This window comes from Chrysochloris asiatica, unplaced genomic scaffold, assembly GCF_000296735.1.
Source record: "Chrysochloris asiatica unplaced genomic scaffold, ChrAsi1.0 scaffold00138, whole genome shotgun sequence".
NCBI lineage: Eukaryota > Metazoa > Chordata > Mammalia > Afrosoricida > Chrysochloridae > Chrysochloris > Chrysochloris asiatica.
This window is the reverse complement of record NW_006408656.1, coordinates 5,457,212-5,479,236: the sequence shown is the minus strand read 5'-3', so window position 1 is coordinate 5,479,236 and position 22,025 is coordinate 5,457,212. Positions and strand designations below refer to the sequence as shown.

General features: G+C 43.6%; 1 protein-coding gene across 1 annotated transcript in view; it reads right to left on the bottom strand.

Moving 5' to 3' along the window:
• GALNT6 (UDP-N-acetyl-alpha-D-galactosamine:polypeptide N-acetylgalactosaminyltransferase 6 (GalNAc-T6)) overlaps positions 1-20,042 on the bottom strand; it is a 37,971-nt gene extending 17,929 nt beyond the window's left edge. Inside the window, exons 1-4 of the mRNA XM_006870030.1 lie at positions 19,936-20,042; positions 10,768-10,780; positions 9,113-9,694; positions 6,988-7,160 (exon numbers count right to left, since the gene is read on the bottom strand). Coding sequence (XP_006870092.1) covers positions 6,988-7,160; positions 9,113-9,603 — 664 coding nt within the window. The 5' untranslated portion in view covers positions 9,604-9,694; positions 10,768-10,780; positions 19,936-20,042. The remainder of the gene's footprint in view (positions 1-6,987; positions 7,161-9,112; positions 9,695-10,767; positions 10,781-19,935) is intronic.
• Between the last annotated feature and the right edge of the window lie 1,983 nt (positions 20,043-22,025).

The following is a 22,025-nucleotide window of genomic DNA, read 5'->3' as shown; positions in this document are numbered from 1 at the left end:
TCACTATGAGTTGGAACAGATTTGACAGTACTTAACAACAACTATTTTTCATCAGTTAATAATGTAAAAAAAGACTGTACAGCCATGGTTGAATCCCCAGGACCCTCAGTTCTTTAGGGATGGACTAAATGACTGGTATCAAACTGTCTTACCATTGATGGAGCTTCTTAAGAAATAAAGTTCATATTTATTATTTTTTAATTCCATTGTTCCCATGAACTTTTTGAAGACCCCACATATGAATCAGCTCATGTTACTTCAGTGGTTTAAAATTACACTTAACTTCTGGTTGTGCAGTTATAATTCTTTAAGTTGCTCTGCACCTTTCAAACTGTGGTATGAGTGGGGGTCAGGAAGCCACAGGCTGAAAAAAAATGTTATCTTAGGAAAAAAACCAAAAAAAATAAAAAACAAATTCATGGCTTGGGTGCTCAGGATCATGGTCCCATAGGATACCAAGGTCAACTGGCGTAACATAATCCACAAAGACAATGTTCTCTACACCCTACTTTGGTGCGTAGCATCTGGGATCTAAAAACTCATGAGTGGTCATCTAAGATGCAATTACTTGTTTCTCTATGTATGGAAAAAAGAAAAGTGATGAGAATAATGATGCTTGGAATCAACCAATTAATGGAACATGTGAACATCAGTCTCTACGACTCTGAGACCAGAAGAACACGATGGTGCCCAGTTACTACTACCAACTGCTCTGAAAGGAATCATATTAGAGGGTCCCAGATAGAGTAGGAGAATATATGGAACAAAACTCAAAATTATTAACAAAAAAATAGGCTTACTGGTCAGAAAGAGACTGCAAGAACCTGAGACTATGACCCTTGAATACCCTACAGGTCTGGAAAGGAACTCACCTTTATGGCCCAATTTTCAGCCAAATAGTAAATAGGTATATAGGGGGACAACAACACTAGTAAAGGTATGTTCACCATGGAATGATCAATCAGTCAAAATCAAAAGGGCCTCATTTACCTAAGGACAAAGTTGAGAAGGGATGGGAAGGAGGGTGGGACAGAAATAGGAACCTCAGGGAGGAAGCAGGATAGCTGTTGTTGCAGGGAGGGGATTGTAATCATTGAGATGAAACAAAGTGTATGATTTGTTGAATGTAAAACTGATGATCTTGTCTGTAAACCTTCACTCAATTCATAATAAAAAGTTCAAAGAAATGCCCCTGTTAGAAAAGCAATGATGATGAAGACCAAAATCAGCAGGTATTAGTGAGGTCCTGCAGAAACTGGACTTCATCTATTGCTGGTGGGATGCAAAATGGTACAGCTACTATGGAAAACAGGTTGGTGTTTCCTCATAAAGTTGAACATAGAATATCATATGACACAGCAATCCTAATCCTAGGTATATATGCAGAAGAAGCGAGCGCAAAATTGTAAATAGAAACCTACACACTAATGTTCACTGAAGCACTTTTCATAATAGTCAGAAGGTGGGAACAGCTTAAATGTCCATCAGCATATAAATGGTTAAACAAAACATAGTGCATACAGACAACAGAATATTATTCAGCCATACAGAGAGATGAAATCCTGATGCATTCCACAACATGGATGAACTTTGAAAACTTGATGCTGAATGAAATAAGTCAGTCATAAAAGGACAAATAATGTATGATCTCACTAATATGAAATAAATTTATAGAAACCAAAGATCATTTTCCAGTGATTACCAGAGGTGAGAGGAAGGGGTAGAAGGGGTAAGTTTTGCTTAGGGGACATAGAGTTTATGTTAACAGTGGAAAAAAATAGCAATATGAATGTATAACATGAAGAATATAATCAATACCACTGAATTATACATGTAGAAACAACTGAACAGGTGACTGTTTGCTATGTATATTTCACTTCTGACAACAAAACAGATCCATGGTGATAGCTGCACATTATGGTGAATATCATTCAGGTCACTGAACTGTATGCATAAAAACAGTTGAAATGGCAAATATTTGGTTGTATCTATTTTACCACATTAACAAAACATCAACAACAAAACAAATCCAAGCACTGACCATTACTTACAAAGATCTCCAGGATTGTTCTAATCGCCTCTCTAAACTCACCTCGCACCAATGACCTTTCTGCTTCCTTGCTCTTTTACCTCCAGCAGCCAGTGGCCTGCTTTCTGCCTCATCAAAACACCAAGCATCTAAGCCTTTGCATTGGAACAAAGAGTCCTTGTAGTTAAGTGTTAGGCTGCTGATTGCAAGGTCAGCAGTTCGAGCTCACCAGCTGCTCCTAGGGAGACAGAGGAGATTGCTCCCATAAAAGTTTGCTGTCTCGGAAACCCTAGGGAGTTCTACCCTACAGGGTCACTGTGAGTTGGCATCAGTTGTGGTTTGAACATTCAAAGCAGCCTTCCTTGGCCACCTGAACCCCAAAACAGCTGCCATTGAGTAGTTTCCAACTCCTGGCTACCTGATGTATGTCAAAGTGGAACTGTGTTCCAGAGTATTTACAACGACTGTTTTTTTTAGAAGCAGATTACCAGGCCTTTCTTTCAAGGCATCTCTGGGTGGGCTTCAACCTCTAACTTTTCGGTTAACAGCTGAGCATGTCAACCATTTGCACCAACAAGGAACTTCTAACTGAAAGAGTTCCCTAATTGCTCACTGTCCCCTCACCTTGCATTCGCTCTCTTTTTTCTCCTTAAATAGCACTTGTTACTATCTGAAATGATTTATTTTTCTGTCTTCCAAGAAGATAGAGCTGTTGCTAAACCTGTTTGCTGTTGTATCCCCCTGGGGCCTGGGCCTGGCACAGGTCATGCACTCAGTAGGTGACCAGTAAATAAACATTATGCATATCAATGAATTCCTGTCTTTATCCACACTTTTCTTTCTTGGACTGTTCCCTCTCCCTTGGTTTCTGAAAAATCTAGAAAAGAGAATACTGTTTCTTGTGGGGAGGGCTGTCCTTCTAATCTTTCCTGTCTCATTTGCTTTTTATTCTATATTCCTGCTTATCCATATTGTTGTTGTTAAGTGTTGTCGGGTCAGTTCCAACCCACAGTGACCCTGCATAGGGTTTACAAGGAGTAGCTGGTGAGCTTAAACTGTCAATCTTGCGGTTCAAATGACTTTTCAGTTTAGAGAATTAACCCACAGCACCACACCTGTACTCCTATCCATATTGTTGTTGTTGTGAAGTGCCATCGAGTTGGTTCTGACCCATAGCGACCCTGTATAGGGTTTCTGAGGAGCAGTTGGTGAGCTTGAACCACTGACCTTGCAGTTCAAACGGCTTTGCAGTCTGGCGCATTAACCCACAGCGCCACACCAGGACTCAATCCATATTGTAGCCAGCCTCAAATCTAATTGCAACTGGGAAATTTTTCTTGATGAATCCCTTAGCAAATGTACAAGCATGATACCATACCCTTCGGGAATATTCTACAACCCACCAGTTCAGGTAGTGCATTTGGATACTGGGTGATGGTCTCTAACCCAAATCAAGGTTTATTGTCTGACACCTCCTACTTTCAGGGGTAAAGAGTAGACATGTAGATGGTATTTACATGTGGGAACAGCAGAATTTCTTTAATAGGAGAAATGGAAGAAAATGCTGAAATGGAAAAATTCCCAGAAAATCCAGGACATAATAAGGTTGAATAGAGAGATATTTTCTTACATTATGCAAGAAACTCAGAGGTAAGAGATAGAGAGGAGAGAAAACAATATCACCTGTTGGGACAGACCTGGAAGTTGTCAATCATCTAAAATCAGAGTCTTTGAACAATTCCTTTCTTGCATTCCTGAAAATCTCTTAGGAGTGCAAGAGGAACTGTAACGTAGCTCTATTCTGATCAGCAAGAGACACGGCAGTGAACAATTTGGGGTTAATCCAACATGCTCCCCATCTTCTCCCCTGGGATTCACGTAGTGCATTCTGCACCTCAGGTCTATCTCTTATCTCTTTGCCTTCCACTGCTGATCTCTTTACCTGCCCTTCCCACAACACCCTCTCCCCCACCAACACCACCTCTTCACTCGTCCTTTCTCGTTAGGGACTTGATCACGAAGGGCCATGTTTGTTTCTGGACTGTCTCTGGGTATGTGTCTGATCTCGCTTCCCTGGCCAGTAAATGCCCACACAAAGGAGACCTAGTGTCTCTTCTCCTCGGCTTCCCCCAGGGCAGGGCAGAGCTTAGGACATGGGGATGCGGCCCTGTTTGGAGTACAGATTGGTGGGAGCAGGATTGGGGGTAGTTTTTAGAAGCTCATGGAGTATGTCAAGACCAGGCCTGAACCCTGGCTGTTGAGTGTTTGGCCTGGTTCTAACTCTGAGCCTGACGCTGGGCCTCCTCTCCCCTGGTATCAAATGCCTATGTATTCATGGTCAGAGAGCTGCTTCTGGGTGCCTGGGGAGGAGGGCAGAGAGCACGCACATTGTGTTTCAGCAGAGACACAGCCCTTGTTTTGTGTATGTGTAATGGGAGACAGTTAATCTGATCAAACGGTCAAATGTGTTGGAAATTGTATCCCACTGTAGACTGCAGAGATTTCTGACTATGGGGCTGAGGTCCCCTCCCCTGCTTTTTCCACTGAACTTGACATTGCTGAAGGTATCTCTGGAGTCTGAAAGCCCTCCAGGTAGGGCTCTTTATTCCAGAGCCCATGAGCTCTCCCTGAAATCACATGCAAAAATGTGTGCGCACATACTGCTGTGGACAATTGTGCACTATTGTAGGAAAAGGGGTGTAGTTCTTAACAGATTCTCAAAGGAGACCAGAACCCAGAAAAATAAGAATGGCTGGCTTAGCTTTTTCAGGCAGATGATTCAGAGATGCTTGAATTGGGCTTATGAGAAGTTCCAAGACAACAAGGGACAGTTGACTAGAAAGAATGTGAGCATACGTCTGGTGGCCCCCTGGGAGCAGGTACTTCAGAGGTGCCAACTTGGCACACATAAGTTCCGCTCCACCAGACACAGGAGACAACACCCTTAGATGACGTCTGTGCCAGCCTGGCACCATGTCACCCATCTAGCCTGGTAGAGGAGTTGCCCAACTTGGCACACATAAAATTCTGAGTGACAAGTGAGAAAGCGAGAAGAGTTTAGAGCTCCCACCACATGTGATTCAGGGAGGTGGGACTTCTGGGGATGGTGGCACAGGCTTGGAGGGAAAAGGGTCAAGAGTGAGTCCAGTTTGAGAGGAGGAATGGTTAAGAACACACTCCATTGCTACTGAGGTTTCCCAGAGACCACTTGCAAGTCCCTACTAGCGTTGTCCCAAGGAGCCCAGGTGGCACAGTGCTTAAGTGCTTGGCTACTTGAAAGGTCTTTGGTTTGAGTCCACCAATTGCTCTGTGGGAAAAAGATGAGGCAATCTGCTTCCCTAAAGATTTACAGCCCTGGACACCCTACTCTGTTCTATGGGTTATAGTTGAGAATGTAGCTACAGTTGAGAATCAACTCAATGACAGTGCGTAGCCTATTTTGTCAAACTTTGTCGTTCTCCCTTCCCAGAAGTCTAATCTATATGGTCCTTGTCCACCAGACCTTTCTCAGCGCATCTTTGATATTTGCTTGCTTTGACTTTGTTACCTGTTAGTACTGCTAAGTGTCTGTCCTTCCTAGGAATATGTGAGCTTCCTGAAGAAACCAATCCATAGTACTCACATTCAGTCCTCCTTTTAGGGCCTTCTCCTGCCCTAATTTTATTTTTAGCATTCCTGCAAACCTGCAGGGCAGGAGGAAAACTGAGGGATGGTAAGGAAATGGCAGCAGGCCTCTAAGAGGTGAGCCAAGGACATAAAATGGAAAGCCCGGATACCACATATCATCTGAGAAGGGGGCTCAGCTTTTGGAGAATCCCAGTCTAATGATGCACCAGTCCCCAAACCACTTTCCTAGATATGTTCCCATTACTCCACTCTCAAGTGATTTTAAGAACTTGCTTATGGAATTCTAGGTCCTCCACCTCTCTCTCTCCAATTACTATGTTACTCTCTGCTCCCCAAACTGTCATTGTTCTGAAACTCATCATTCTTCAGCTTAAACAGTACCAGTGATTCCTCAATTCTTTCTAAATCCTTTCATCATGGCATGAAAACCAATTCAATACCATTTTAGTCTCCTTTTTTACAATAAACCTAAGCACTAGGCACCCCAAGTCTCCCAAAGTTCCACACACATGTCTCTAGGATTCTGCTTATGTGGTTTTCTCTTCATCCCCTTATCTTTCCCTAGACAATCACACTTATCCTTTAAGGCCCAGCTCCAAGCTGGCGTCTACTGTGAGGCTCCCAGTCATTCCAGGCAGAAATAATACCCCCGGGCTCTGCCCTCCCATAGTGCATTGTTCTCATACAATAAATGAAATGAATGCTTGTGGAGCTCTTTCTCAATGCCAAGTACTCTGTGGCACATGAATTATCTCATTCATCATGGATCTTGGATTCCTCAGCCCCAATGTGAGGGAGGCAATTGTCCTTATTTTTAGAAGAAGAAACTGAGGTTCAGAGAAGCCAAGCGTCACAGATGCAGGAAGACTGAGAGCTAGGATTTGAATCCCTGGGTATCAGACACCCACGTCCATGACCTTTTCTGTCTGTTAACAGCTGGTGTTGCATGAAGCTGCCTGTCCTCTGAAGGTTGGTAGCCTTTGTCATGGTGTTCCCCAGTCCTAGGTCAGTGCCAGACACAGGGGACCTGTGCCCAGTAGATTTTATGAAAATGCTTTGAAAAGTGGGAAGTTTGGTGAGTAATCTCACTTGTTTATCAACAACTACAGCAAACAGGGCTTTAGAGGTGGGACCTTCAAAAACAGAAGAGCAGGTAAAATGCAGACAAAGGAAAGGTCCACCTCCCCCACCTCCTTCCTGTCCCTGGCCTTTATGATGAGCTGGAACGCCAGGCAACAGGCCACAGGGTGGTGCCTACTTCCTCAAGAAGCTCAGCCTGTCTTCCTTCCCAGGGTGCCCATGGGAGACTCCTCAGGGCCCTCTGGTCTCACCTTCAGTGCTGGCATCATCCACCAGTATGATCTCCTTCAGGAGCATGGCAGGGGCGGTGTGGAGGACGCTGTACACGGTTCTCAACAGTGTGGACCAGGCCTCGTTGTGGAACACAATGATGACGCTGGTGGTGGGCAGCTGAGGACAGCGCCGGAACTTCTGGTCCACACACCTAGAGGGATGACAGTATGGACTCAGCTCACCAGGTCCCTGGGGGTTCCTCAGAAGATAGCTCTGTCCAAAGGCTCATTAGAACCACCAGCCACATTCCCTACTGTAGTTCAGAATATCTGCTCCCTGCCACAGGCTCAGAGTCCCTGAGTAAATGCTTAATGCACACAGCTGTTAACCCAAATGGCTGGAAGTTCAAGTCCACCAGAGGCACCTCAGAAGAATAGCGTGAAGACCTTCCATGTTTTTGTATATAATGCACCATGTAAATAACGTGCATAACATGCAAATGAGGGGGGTATAGGGTTTGCAAAAATCCATATAATGCATATTCTATTTGCATAAAAATATGGTACTTCTAAAAAACAAGCCATTGAAAATGCTATAGCGCATAATCCTACTCTGACACATGTGGGGTCACCCCGAGTTGAAAGTGACTTGACAGCAAGTAAGTAATGTCCCTGGCTCACTCTATATTTGTCACTCACTCAGCCTCTACACTGGTCCCCAGAGCACACTTGGCCCCCCAGCCATGATGCTGAGAGCTTACGTCTCTGTATGCGCTCTGCTATCAGCTCGGGAGCTTCCAGGGCTGACTTACTCTTCTTCAGTAATATGTGTGCTATATAAAATGTAATCTAATCCAGAGGTCCCAGAGGGATAAGTGATAATGGCAAAATTGACATCTCAGAAAAGTGACTACAGTTTCCATACCTAGTGAGAGAAAAAAGCTCCTCTCTTTACAATGTTAGGTTCTTCTCTAATCCATTTTCCTATAGTCTGACACTATCATCACAGTCAATTTCCTGTGACCTTTCTCTATTCTTATCCATTCCAACCACTCAGTGGCACTTGGTCACACTGTCCCCATCTTGACATTGCATTTTGGGGTGGGGGATGGGAGTGTGTGGTGCCTGGATTTTATGGAATCAGGTGACTGAACACCCTTTTTTAACCACCGCTGCTGGTCAGAGAATCCTCCACTGGCTGGCCTCACAGCCAACGCCTTTCTCTGTTGAAGAGTTCCTGACAACTAACTTCAATGGCTGCTTCTTCTACGGCTTTAATGCTTGGTTCAAGTCAAGTGTCCCAGGTTCATTGCCCAAAAGAATACTGAATTTGGGGATGGGGGTTGCCATGTGAGAAAAAGTCAAAAGGGGTATAACTCTTTGATTCAAGATGATAAAGGATAAATGATGAAGACATAAAGTCTTTAACTTAAGGAGCTTAAGACCAGAGCCATGTAGTAGAGTGAGTTGGCTGTAGCGCACAGATCTAAGCACTGGTTTTGTTGCTCAATGTGGAAAAGATAAGCATGTTCAAGTAAAAGTTGGAATGAAGTCATTGCCCATGGACCTTCACTGAAGGAAGCCAGAAAGTGCGGCCATGTTTCTGACCACCCAGTAGCTGTCAGGAAATGCCCTTCACCCCAACAGCTCAGCACCAAAGTCCCACAGTCTCTGGGAAAGACCTCTACAAGGGCAAGACTACTAAAACCATAGCCTGGAATTACTCCTTTCCAGGTGCCTCTGTACCAGGTCCTGGTCCCAGGCTCTGAGCTCCTTCCTCTGGATTCTGTCTCCCTGAGCCTCTAGAAGCACTGCAACACTCCTGAGCTCCAACCTAAGGGATCAGGGCAATAGGTCAGGGGAACAAGTTAGGGCTTAGAGGGAAATCCTAGCCTATATTCTAGAATGCCCTCCAAGTCTTTACTTGGCAGTTGTTTCATGACTGTGATCAGACCAAAGGTATAGGGCAAATGGTTAAACACTCAGCTAATAACCAGAAGCCACTAAAAATCCTGTGAAGCACCATTCTACTCTGATACACATGGGGCTTCCGTAAGTTGAAATGACTCAGTGGGAACTGTTATTTATTTATTTGGGGAGAGGGGATAGTTAATAGTCATACTAGTCGCACTTCTGGCCACCATAGGATTGTGGTGTAACTTACTCAGGGGGTCGGGTATCTGGCCCCAGCACTCTCTGCAAGGAAATCCGGTCACTGGCAAAGGCATTGAAACAGTGCTTCTTATAGCCCTCCTCTTTTTCCTGGGTCTCTTCGGGGGTCCATGTGCTCTTCTGAAATGCTTTTCCATCTGCCCCAGGACCATTGGGATCCTGTGGTGGGCGTTCCCAGAAGGGCTTCAGCTCTGCGGGGGTATAGAATCCAGGCAGGCAGGACTGGTTTGTGAACACCATAGTCTCCTGGGGTTCTGGAGCCTTGATCTGGAGTTTGGGCATGGAATCCTTAAGGTTATTCATGGCCCCCAGCATGATGTCCAGGACATGATCCTTCTGGCCCACCAGGGACTTCAGCCATGGTTTCTCTGTGGTCTGTTCCTTGTTGCTTACATCCCTTTGCAGAACGAAAAGGAAGAGCACAAAGGCGCTGCCCACCATGACCAGCCGCAGGGGCATGTGGCGTCTGCGGAAGACTCTCATCTTCCAGAGTCTATGAGGGCTCAGCTGAGTCAGCTCCAAGTCTGAGCCCACTCTGGAAATAGCTTTGTATGTCCCGGTCACACCTGGGGACCTTAGTCTGAGAAGAGAGAGAAAAATGAATCAAGGGTCAACCACAGAAGGACAAATATTGTATGAGATCAATGTTGTAAAACATTAAAAAAAATATGATTTTCTGGATAAAAGTAACACTATATGATGGTTATTGATGGTTATGGAGGGAAGGGGAGGGAAAATTATTCACAAGCTAGGGTGTAGACACATGTTAATATGGATGAGAGGGCAGGCAATATACAACAAGAGAGAGGTTAGCAGAGGAAAGAGGAAGGTAGCAGGAGACACAGGGAGGAATGCAATAGTTAAAAGTGAATAGAGGTAAATGCTGTTAACTGTTGGTACATGGAGGGGATTGCAGAGTCCTGGTGTGGTGCTGTGGGCTAATGTGTTACACTGCAAAGAAAGTCATTTGAACTGCAAGGTCGGTGGTTCAAGTTCACCAGCTGCTCCTTGGAAACCCTATACAGGGTCGCTCTGGTTTGGAATTGACTCCACGGCACTTAACAGCAACAACTACAATGAAGTAAAGTATATGATTTGTTGAATGTAAAACTGAAGATCTGCTCTGTATACCTTCATTCAATTCACAATAGAAAGTTGAAAAAAAGGGGTGGGGAGGAGCAAAGGATTTAAAGTTTGACCCCAGGCTCTGTTGCCGAATGGTAGCATCTCCTTAGCACAGCTACTTAACTTGCATTTGTCAAAATCCCCTTCATAAACCAAGGTGACTTGACTCAGTGTTTCTTTCCTATACTAAAGATTCTGAGATTCATGGATCTCGAGAAACCAGAATACTGAAAAACTACATGAATACGTTGAAATCAGCATTACCACTTTGGGAAACAATTTGATATTATCAAGTAAGATTTAAAATGTATACACCCTATGACTCAGCAATTCCACTCCCAGTTTTAAATTCCAGACTCTTTTTTTTTTAAATTGTGAATTATGTGATAGTTTACATGGGAGAACATTAGCTTTACATTCATCCTAGCGTATATCCTTTCATTGCCATGGTTACAATCCCCTCTATGCATCATCAACCAACCAAACGGTACACCCTGCAAGCCTGCCCCCAGTCGTCATCACACAGCCCCTCTCCCTCTCTGGGTCTAGAGGCCCCAACTGCTCCATCTCCCCACGTCTCTGCCTCCATCTCTGGCATCACTGCTTCTCTGGGTGGGGTCCCACACTCTTCTCTTCTCCCTTGATGGTCCCAGGGACCTCCACTTCTAGACTGCAAAGTCAACCACACCCCTCCTTTTGTTACAAAATGTCTACCTTTACATTTCCAACACTCACAGTCAGTCCTGATCAGACTAATTCTTGCAAATGCGAACCAGGGGGCATGGTCAGATAGCACTGACTAAAAGGCCAAAAACTAGGAATAATCTAAATGTCCATTGTTGTTGTTATCAGGTGCCATCGAGTCAGAACCGACTCATAGTGACCCCATGCACAGCAGAATGAAACAATGTCCGATCCTGGGCCAACCTCACTATGGCTGCCACACTTGAGTCCATCAATGCTGCCAATCCATCTCATTGGGGGTGTTCCTCTTTTTCTCCGACCCTCCATCTTACCCAGCATGATATCCTTCTCCAGCGACTGTTCCCTCCTGACAATATGTCCTAAGTATGAGAGACGAAGTTTAGCCTTCTTGGCCTCTAAGGATCACTCTGGCTGCACTTCTTCCAAAGCAGATCTATTGGTTCTTTTGGCAACCCATGGCACTTTTAGTATTCTCCTCCAACATCACAATTCAAAGGCATCAAATCTTCTATGATCTTCCTTATTCACTGTCCAGCTTTCACATCCATATGAGGTTATTGACAATGTCCATTAGCAGTCAAAAAACTCCAAACCAAACCCATTGCCATCAAATCAATTCCAACAACAAGAATAATTATTTTAGGAGGATCAGCACAAAGCTAGCTCCACTGGAGTGGAAGTTAAAGCTAGCCCAAATATCTAACTTTTCCATATTGCAGCATCACTCCATTGCTCTAACATCAACTACCCCTCCTTCTCTCAGTACTCTCCCTCTCATCCTTGAGCTCTGAAATTCACTGCAGCATCTCATAGAAATCAGAAACCATCAAGGAAATGGCTTGCACAGTTACGGAAGCTGGCAAGTCCCAAATCTGTAGGTTAGGCATCAGGCAGTTGGTTCACAAGGGAGCAGAAGTTGGCAAGTCCAGTTAGATGACAGGTTACTGCCTCAAGTTCCAAGAATTGGGGTCATAATGATGAACCAGATGCAGGATTCATAGCAAGAGAGAGAACTTTACCAGAGAATTTATATTATTGAATGCAGACCATATCTTCAAGGAAACTCTTTGTGCAAGGTAGTGACTGGGGTAAGGATAGTGACTTGAGTCACACTCTCTGGTAAGGTGGTGACTCCTGACACAGCCCACCTATTTACCTTTGCTGCAAATACACCTATGAATGTGGTGGGGCATGTTCTTGTTATTATTGTTAAGTGTCATGTATTCAGTGATGACCCTATATAGGGTTTTCAAGGAGCAACTGGTGAGTTTGAACCACCAACCTCGTGGTTCACACCGACTTTGTGGTCCAGTGCTTATCCTACAGTGTTAGTGGTGGGACATACAGTGGGAAAACTGATGAACACTTCTTAGATATTATTAAACATCTTAAGGCATCGAGTTCCTAGGTTTGGGGACTCAGGACCACAGTCTCAGGGACACCATGGTCAACTGCCATAACACAGTCCACAAAGACAATGGTCTACATTCTACTTTGGTAAGTAATGTCTGGTATGTTAAAAGCTCATGAACGTCCATCTAATATGCAACTATTAGTCTCTTCATACGCAGAAGAAAGAAGAGTGATGATGATTGAAGATGCTTAGAATCAACTAGCCCAATGGACCAATGGAACATGTGAACATCAGTTACCATGACTCTAAGACCAGAAGAACAAGATGGTGCCCACTACCACTACCAACTGCTCTGAAAGGGATCATATTAAAAAGTCTTAGATAGTGTCATAGAACATGTAGAACAAAACTCAAAAAAAAATAAATAAATAAATAAATAAAATAAAGACTGGGCTTACTGGTCAGAAAGAATCTGGAGGAACCAAAACTATGACCCTTGACCACCCTTCAGGTCTGGAAAGGAACTCACCTGGTGGCCCAATTTTCAGCCAATCAGTAGGTAGGTATATAGGAGGGACAACACTAGTAGGATATGGTCACCATGGAATGGTCAATCATTCAAGATCAAAAGGGAAACATCTACCTAAGGAAAGGTGAGAAGGGGTTGGAAGGAGAGTGGAATGGAAATAGGAACCACAGGGAGGAAGTGGGATCACTGTTGTTGCAAGAATGGGATTGCAATCATTGAGATGAAACAAAGTGTATGATTTGTTGAATGTAAAAGTAATGATGATCTTGGAATCTTCACTCAATTCACAATAAAGCTTCACTCACAATGAAAAGTTAAAAAAAAGATACAACCCACCTCAATCCTGCTTCATTAATATAACAGATAACTCACTACCAAATAGGGCCATAGCCACAGGTACACACAAAATGGAGAATAATTACATCAGATGACAAAATGGAGGACAATTATATTAGACTACAAAATAGAGAATGATTACATCATTACATAACTGCCAAATTACATAACTGCCAAACCTCTGAAATGCATCGCCTAGCCAAATTGACACGCAACTTTAACCAGCACAGGGCCATGATTTTCAATGATTTGGCAGTTATGCCTAAACCCCTAGGTGGGCCACAGGAACCTTATTTGTGTTATTTCACCTAGTCATAAAGTCCAGGTGTGGCACTATAGGATAAACACTGGACCAAAAGGTTGATTTGAACTGCAAGGTCGGTGATTCAAATTCACCAGCCACTTCTCAGAAACCTTATACAGGATCGCTATGAGTTGGACCAGACTCGACGGCACTTAACAATAACAATCATTTTGTGATCTTAATATAAGAGCCATACTAAGTAATTCACTGCACTGCATTAACTCATAGGGACCCTATAAGACAGAGCAGGACTTCCCATAAGGTTTCCTAGGCTGTAAGCTCTATGTGGGCTCATTTCCCCCCTCCTCCAAAAAGCTTGCTGAAGACCGATGGATCGTGGCTGAGAGTGGAGAATATCAGAAAGATGTTTACATGTGCTTTATTGACTATGCAAAGGCTTTCGATTGTGTGGATCATGTCAAGTTATGGACAACATTGCAAGGTATGAGTATTACGGAACACTTAATTGTGCTCATGAGGAATCTATATCTGGACCAAGAGGCAGTTCTTCGAACAGAACATGGGAACACTGAATGGTTTAAAATTAAGAAAGGTGTGTGACAGGGTTGTATTCTTTCACCAATTTATTCAACCTGTATGCTGAGCAAATAATTCGAGAAGCTGGGTTCTACGAAGAAAAACGTGGCGTCAGGATTGGAGCAAGGACTCATTAAGAACCTGCGAAATACAGATGATACAATCTTGCTTGCTGAAAGTGAATAAGATTTGAAACATTTACTGATGAAGATCAAAGAGCACAGCCTTCGGTATGGATTGCATCACAGTATAAAGAAAACAAAAATCCTCACCACTGGATCAATAAACAACATTCTTATCAATGGAGAGAAAAGATTGAACTTGTCAAGGACTTCTTTCTTCTTGGATCAACTATCAACACTCATGGAAGCAGCAGTCAAGAAATCAAACAACGTATTGCATTAAGCAAATCTGCTGCTACACCAGACCTTTCTAAAGTGTTGAAGAGCAAAGATGTCAGCTTGAAGACTAAGGTGCTCCTGACCCAGGCCATAGTATTTTCAATAACCTCATATGCATGCGAAAACTGGACAGTGAATAAGGAAGACCATAGAAGAATTGGTGCATTTGAGTGTTGGAGGAGAATATTGAATGTGCCATGGGCTGCCAAAAGAACCAACAGATCTGTGTTGGAAGAAGTGCTGCCAGAGTGCTCCTTGGAGGCCAGGATGGCCAAACTTCATCTCTCATACTTCGGATATATTGTCAGGAGGGATCAGTCACTGGAGAAGGATATCATGTTTGGTAGGGTGGAGGGTCAGAGAAAAAGAGGAAGACCCCCAGCAAGATGGATTGGCAAAGTGCAGAATCAGTGGGCTTAGGTGTGGCAGCAATAGTGAGGTTGGCCCAGGATCAGGCAGTGTTTTGTTCTGCTGTGCATAGGGTCGCTATGAATTGGTACTGACTTGATGGCACCTAACAACAACAACAACAACAAAGCTTTATGGAAGCAGACTGAAGTCTCAGCTGACTAAAACAACTTCATCTTGCAAGTAAAGAGACCCTCAGTGCTAATCTTAGTCTGTAATTGCCTTTAGGTTAATCAGTAGTTAACCCCACCCTGAGAGCTATTGTAGGAATGAAGAAAAACCATACGTTCTTATGAAATCTGTGCACCAAGGAGACCAGCAAAACATAACTACTGGAGCAGAAACACAATACCAGCTAGGAACAACATGTTTGAAGCAGTCAGCTCAACCTGGGGTAAGTAAAACAACAAAAAAAGAAGAGCACCTGAAATTTCTGGGACCCCCTACCTCATGCCCAAGTTCCCTATAAATCGTCCTCCCCTTTTTCCCTCAGGCAGGTAGTTTAATACAAGTATGTTTAATACCAGTGTAATGGTTAGGGTTTTATGTCAACTTAACAAAGCCAGCATTTCCAGAGTTTTAGCAGTTGGGATGTTCTTATTCACATGGTGACAAAACTCAATACAGGCATAGTTAGCTCTCTGATGAGTGGCCATGAGTAGCCAATCAATTGAAGGGATGCTTCCTTGGCAGCAGGGCCTGCTCCCAATATAATGGATACATGAGAGGGACTTTTTCTCTCCCTTCTTCTGGGGACCTAGGACTCTGCAATTGTAAGCTCTTTTCTTGATCATAAACTTCTTTCTCTCTCTATATATATATACATATATTTATGCTTCACTGGTTTTGCTTCTCTAAAAAACCCAGCCTAAGATACCAGTATGCATTAAACTTTGCTTGCTTTACCATACTCTTGTCTCTGACTAATTGGCTTTTACAGTGATAAGCCGTGCCACCTTTTTGCAGTAATGAGACTGGCACATCTGTCTCACATGGAGTGACTTGTGGATTTGAACTTTAGATCTTTCAGACATCAGTCAAGGACTTAAGTCACTGTGACACTAGGGCTCCTTCATCAGCAGTAGGGTGAGTAAAATATGAAATACGCTCACTCTTCACTTATCAACATGGTTAGGTTCCACAAACCAGGTCATTATGCAAAAATCATCATTATGTGAAGATGAAGGATAACATCGGATCATAAAATGGAATATGACTACACATGGTAATTATTGCCAAAATGTAACCTTACACAGCCACCAAATTACATCATTATGTAACTTTCAAACCACTGAGAATCTTGGCCCAGACAAGCTGACACATAACCTTAACCACTGCAGCCAACGTTACTCTCACCTCATACCTTGGAGTTCATTACTGCCAGACATACATTGTGAGCACACAAAATAATACAATGAGCTTCAAAAAGTTTGTGGAGAATGGAATTAAAAGGTAATGAAATTTTGTAATGAACTTTCTGAAGCCTCCCCATAGGATAGATTTTTTTACTATTGTCATAAATGTGAAATGTCGGAAGAAGAGAAAAGTGAGGAATAGGCATAGTCATATGATGGAGCATGCCCTCCACAGCAATTGTTGTTGTTGTTAAGTGCCGTCGAGTCGGTTCCGACCCATAGCGACCCTGTACAGGGCAATACCAAGAATAAACCATTTCTACAAATAACAATGGACTCCTGGTGTGATGGTGTAGGTTCAGCACTGGACTGAGAACCACAAAGTCGGCAGTTCAAACCCATCAGCTGCTTCTCAGAAACCCTGAACAGGGTTGCTATGGATCGGAATAGACTCCACAGCACTTCATAACAACATGTAACAATATGTATGCAATGTTAAGCAAAAAAAAAAAAAGCAAGTTGCAGAAAGATAACACAGAATGTTTCCATTTGTAGAAAATTCAACCCATGTTAAATTAAATAATATGTTGATTAGGAATACAAATATGTAATAAAACTACAAACAAAACTAAAGGAATAATAAAGTCAAAATTTCTAAAGAGGGAGGAAAAGGAATAAACGTAGGCACAAAGGGGGCTTCAGAATAAAGTGTCTTTTCTTAAAGTGGGTGGCAGTTGCTGGTGGTATTCTATATATCCTGTTGCTGCTGGACAGGCTATCAACTTGATTCTGACTCACAGCGACCCCATGTGTTGTAGCTAAGTGCCATTGAGTCTGTTCCGACTCATAGCGACCCTGTATAGGGTTTCCGAGGAATAGCTGATGAGTTTGAACAGCTGACTTTGCAGTTCAAACCAACCTTGCGGTCCAGTGCTTATCCTACAGCGCCACACCAGTACCTTTTTAAAAAAATTGTGGCAGAATATTCATATACATGAAATAAATCTTGCTCTATCTTGTCATATTTAATAAAATAAAAGTTTAAAAACTTCTAAGATCTCATGACAGTACCTGCTTCCAGGCAGAACAGGTGGACATAGACATCTCCACCTCCCAGGCATATGGTCCTTTGCTCAGAGGATGAATGTTTGCAAAACTTTCTGTGGAAAACTCTGCCGAGTAAGACTCAATGGTTAAACACAATGATGGTGGTAACAGACTTGAGCACAAATCCCAGTTGTGCCCCTTCTAGTAAGAGCACCTACCTCTTAAGGCTATCTTAGGATGAAGTTCAATGAAATCATTCATGAGAAAAACCTAGCTGCACATGGTGAATTCTCAACAAGTGTTAGTTTTTATCATTAACAGTTGTGTGACTCTTAGACAAATTATCCCTCTAAGCCACAATTTCCTCACCTATTAAATGTGGTCAACTAGTAGTACCCAACTCAGAATTGTGGTGATGACTGAACCAGGCAATGTACCATATTTACACACAAACAAACAAGCAAGCGTGTTTATGTGAGTCCTGCAAACCATGTAACCCCCTCTTGAGCTAGTTTCCAGCAAGTGATCTAAGTGCAAGTGCGTTATTTACATGGACACGTTAATACGTGAAAAAAACAACAACACAGTAGTTGGCAGAGTGCTTGGCAAATACTAAGCCCTCAATGAATGGTATCAACTATTGCTATTATAATAAGTCCCTGCTCAGTTTCCCAGCAATTATCCTTATGACCTGGGTCTTAGCCAAAGCCACACTCATCACTTCTCAGTATGTCTTGTTCAAAAGTAACTCTGGTTCAGCTGTTTCATGCTGTTGTTTAAACACCCAAGCTCCTGCTGTGGAGAAGTCTGGTGTTTGGAGTCACCTGCCTCTAGGGATTATATAGCTGCTATGATATCAAGAAGGAGCTCTGGTAGGGTAGTGGTTACTAATCGGGCTGCTAACCTCAAGGTCGGCAGTTGGAAACTACTAGCAGTTCCACGGGAGAAAGATGAGGCTTTCTGCTTCTGTAAAGATTTACAGCCTCAGAAACACTGTGCAGGGTCACTATGAGTCGGGACCGACTCCATGGTACTTAACAACAACAACAATGATATCAAGGGGGAATAGGGTTCCTTCTGGGTTGGGGGAGACAAGTGGCTTGTTTTGTAACATCAGAGTCAGCAGCAGCATCAAAAATCAAACCAACTGATATCTCTTTGAGTATCTACTTTGTATTAGGCATTGTCTAGGAGGTGGGAGAAGGAGCTCTGGTAGCGTAGTGGTTATGAATTGGGCTGCAAACTGCAAGGTCAGCAGTTGAAACTACCAGCTGTTCTGTGGGAGAAAGATGAGGCTTTCTGCTCCCATAAAGATTTACAGCCTCGGAAACCCTGTACAGGGTCGCTATGAGTCGGAACCGACTCCACGGCACACAACCACCACTACCAGGAGGTAGGAGAAGTGAGATATTCATTCTATCACTTTTTCTATCCAATATCTATGATATACCAGGTATTCTGAAAGATGGAAGGATACAGAGACAAGCAAACCCAGCCCTCACACAGCATACAGTTGATTGTTGTTGTTAAGTGCCATCGAGCTGTTTCTGACCCATAGTGACCTTGTATAGGGTTTCCAAGCAGCGGCTGGTGAGTTTGAACCACTGACCTTGTGATTCAAACCAACTTTACAGTTCAGCACATTAACCCACAGTGCCACACCAGTTGATTGGGGAAGGCAGGTTTTAAACAGAAAGATCACCCGATGAGAAGACAGCATGGCAGAGGCACCTGAGGGGCTGGGGAAGAGGGGGTACAGGAAACTCAGCCAATGAGGGAGGGTGGGCATCTGTGAAAGAGTCCTGCAGAAAGAGAAGGTTGGGCTAAATCCTAACCTGTGAGTAGGAGTTGCAGGAAGGGAAAGCACGTTCCAGAGGGAATGGTATTTGCAAAGGCCCAGAGGCAGAAGTCAGCATGACCAAATAGCCAATGGTAAATAGTTTGGGAAGCATGAAGGATGATGGGAGTGTTAGAAGATGGGCCTGGAGAGGTGTGAAGGGTATCTGGTTGGTAGTTGTATGACCAGGTAAGAGGGGTGTGAAGATCAGATCCAAGATAGCAGCAGTGCTGATGGTGAAAGGGAAAGTTGGTGCTAGGAAAACTCCCTTGGGTCCAAGGGCAGAAAAATTCACCCCAGCAGGAACACAGAGAGATAAGGAGGCAGGAGACATGATTCCTTTCCCCAGGCGAAACAAGATCAGATATCACTAGTTCAAGGGAGCACTTGTTCAGGGAAGGGACAGGGGCAAGAAAAAGAGCTTTCACTAAATATCTTTTTGCATTTTGAACCCTGATAATATTACCTATTCAAAAATGAATACAAGTAAAACTTAATAGCATAGATAGTAAGTGCCAAGTTGAGAAAGTTGGTAGAGTTCCCCACGGGCTTGAAGAAGGCTTCAAGGAGGAAATGACAATTCAATGGAGAGGCAGTTTCCTGTCCCAGGGGTTGAGCTGTGCTGGAGTCAGCATGAGGGGTTCCACTTGACCTAGACATCTCATTAGTTCAGGAAGCGTCCTAGCTACGCTCAATCAAAGAGCCAGCAGAATGGAGGCATGCTTGTCATGACTGTGTTGAACCATCCCTTGGCTTGCATCTTCCTTGCTAATTTCTGTCTACCTTCCTTCCCAATCCAGCAAGAGACAGAACACAGAAACAAAGGCATGGTGGTAGTTTAGTTCCCAGCTATTGCCAGTACTCCAAACTCACCTACGAGAAGACTTTCCTGTCTGAGTTACTCAGAATCTCAGGTCACTCCAACTCCTTTGTCTTGACACTGTCTTGTGGTCCCTCGCAGTGGGGTTCATTTTTGCTCCTTTTGTTTCCCCTAGAGAGAGACCCAGGGTTAACTTGAGCCCTTCCTGGGCATCTCCTCTCTCCATCCAACCTGGCTATCTAAATCTCTCTCTGCAACCAGCAGTTCCTCAAGGTACTAACCACATCCTGAATGAAACAAGACACCTATGATTAGTCTGGGTGGTAAGGAACGTACTCTCTATAGTTTGTTTGCTCAGCATGCGGGCAGCAAGAAAGAGCCCTTAGAAGAGACACAGAATCCGACAGAAGCCAGGGAACTTCGGGATTAAGGATTCCTGCTCTCTGCATAGGAAATGATTCCCAGAAGCTTGGTGAGTAAGGTCAGGAGGTCATTCCTCCACTAGTCTTGTCAAAGGACTCCGTTGTGGAGTGCAGAATTTCACAGGATCGACAGCATAGCTCTCTTCCCTTCAGGATCCCATAGTCTGGCCTCCAAATATGTAGGCAAGGTTATCAATAGTTCTCATCCACTCACCCCACTTCTGCTGTTGAGTGTTCTTTCCCAAGTTTTGGTAAAGAACTAATCATAGGTGTCTTGTTTCATTCCCCAGTTCAGGTGTGGTGCTGTAGGATAAGTACTGGACTCCTAACCTCAAGGTTGGCAGTTTAAACCTACTAGCGGTTCCTCAGAAACCCTGTAGAGGGTAATTACGAGTCAGAACTGACAACAACAACCCTTAGGAGTCCTGGTGTGGCACTGTAGGATAAGCACTGGACCACAATGTCAGCAGTTTGAACCTCAAGGTCACTGGTTCAAACTCACCAACCACTCCTCAGAAAGCCTACACAAGGTTGCTATGAGTCGGAAATGACTCAACGGCACTTAACACCACCACCACCATTGGGCCATGTCGGTTTTAGTACAGAAATCCTCTTGTATCAGAAAAGAGGTATCAGAAATCCTCTTCCTCCAGGAAGTCTTCCTAAACTGAATACAGGGACTACTTCCTTGGCTGTGTTGGCTGAAGTGAATCTTCTCTATCTCTAATTGTGACCTATTATAGGGTTGCTGTTGTTGTTGTTAGGTGCCATTGAGTCAGCACCAACCCAATCCTGGGCCAGCCTCACTATTGTTGCTACGCTTGAGTCCATCGATGCTGCCATGTGGTCAATCCATCTCGCTGGGGGGTCTTCCTCTTTTTCTCTGACCCTCCACCTTACCAAATATGATATCCTTCTCCAGCAACTGCTCCCTCCTGACAATATGTCCAAAGTATGAGAGATGAAGTTTGGCCATCCTGGCCTCCAAGGAGTACTCTGGCTGCACTTCTTCCAAAACTGATCTATTGGTTCTTTTGGCAGCCCATGGCACTTTCAATATTCTCCTACAACACCGTAACTCAAAGGCATCAATTCCTCTACGATCTTCCTTATTCATTGTCCAGCTTTCACATCCATAAGAGGTTATTGAAAATACCATGGCTTGGATCAGGTGCACCTTAGTTCTCAAGCTGACATCTTTGCTCTTCAACACTTTAAAAAGGTCTTGTGCTGCAGATTTGCTTAATGCAATACGTCGTTTGATCTCTTGACTGCTGCTTCTGTGAGTGTTGATAGTTGATCCAAGAAGAACGAAGTCCTTGACAACTTTTATCTTTTCTCCATTGATAAGAATGTAGTTTATGGGTCCAGTGATGAGAATTTTTGTTTTCTTTACATTGAGATGTAACCCATACTGAAAGCTGTGCTCTTTGATCTTCATCAGTAAATGTTTTAAGTCCTCTTCACTTTCAGCAAGCAAGCTTGTATCATTTGCATATTGCAGGTTGTTAATGAGTCTTCCTCTAATCCTGATGCCACTTTTTTCTATATAGAACTCAGCTTCTCGGATTATTTGCTCAGCATACAGGTTGAATAAGTATGGTGAAAGAAAACAATCTTGTCGCACACCTTTCTTCATTTTAAACCATTCAGTGTCCCCATGTTCTGTTTGAACAACTGCCTCTTGGTCCAGGTACAGATTCCTCATGAGCACAATTAAGTGTT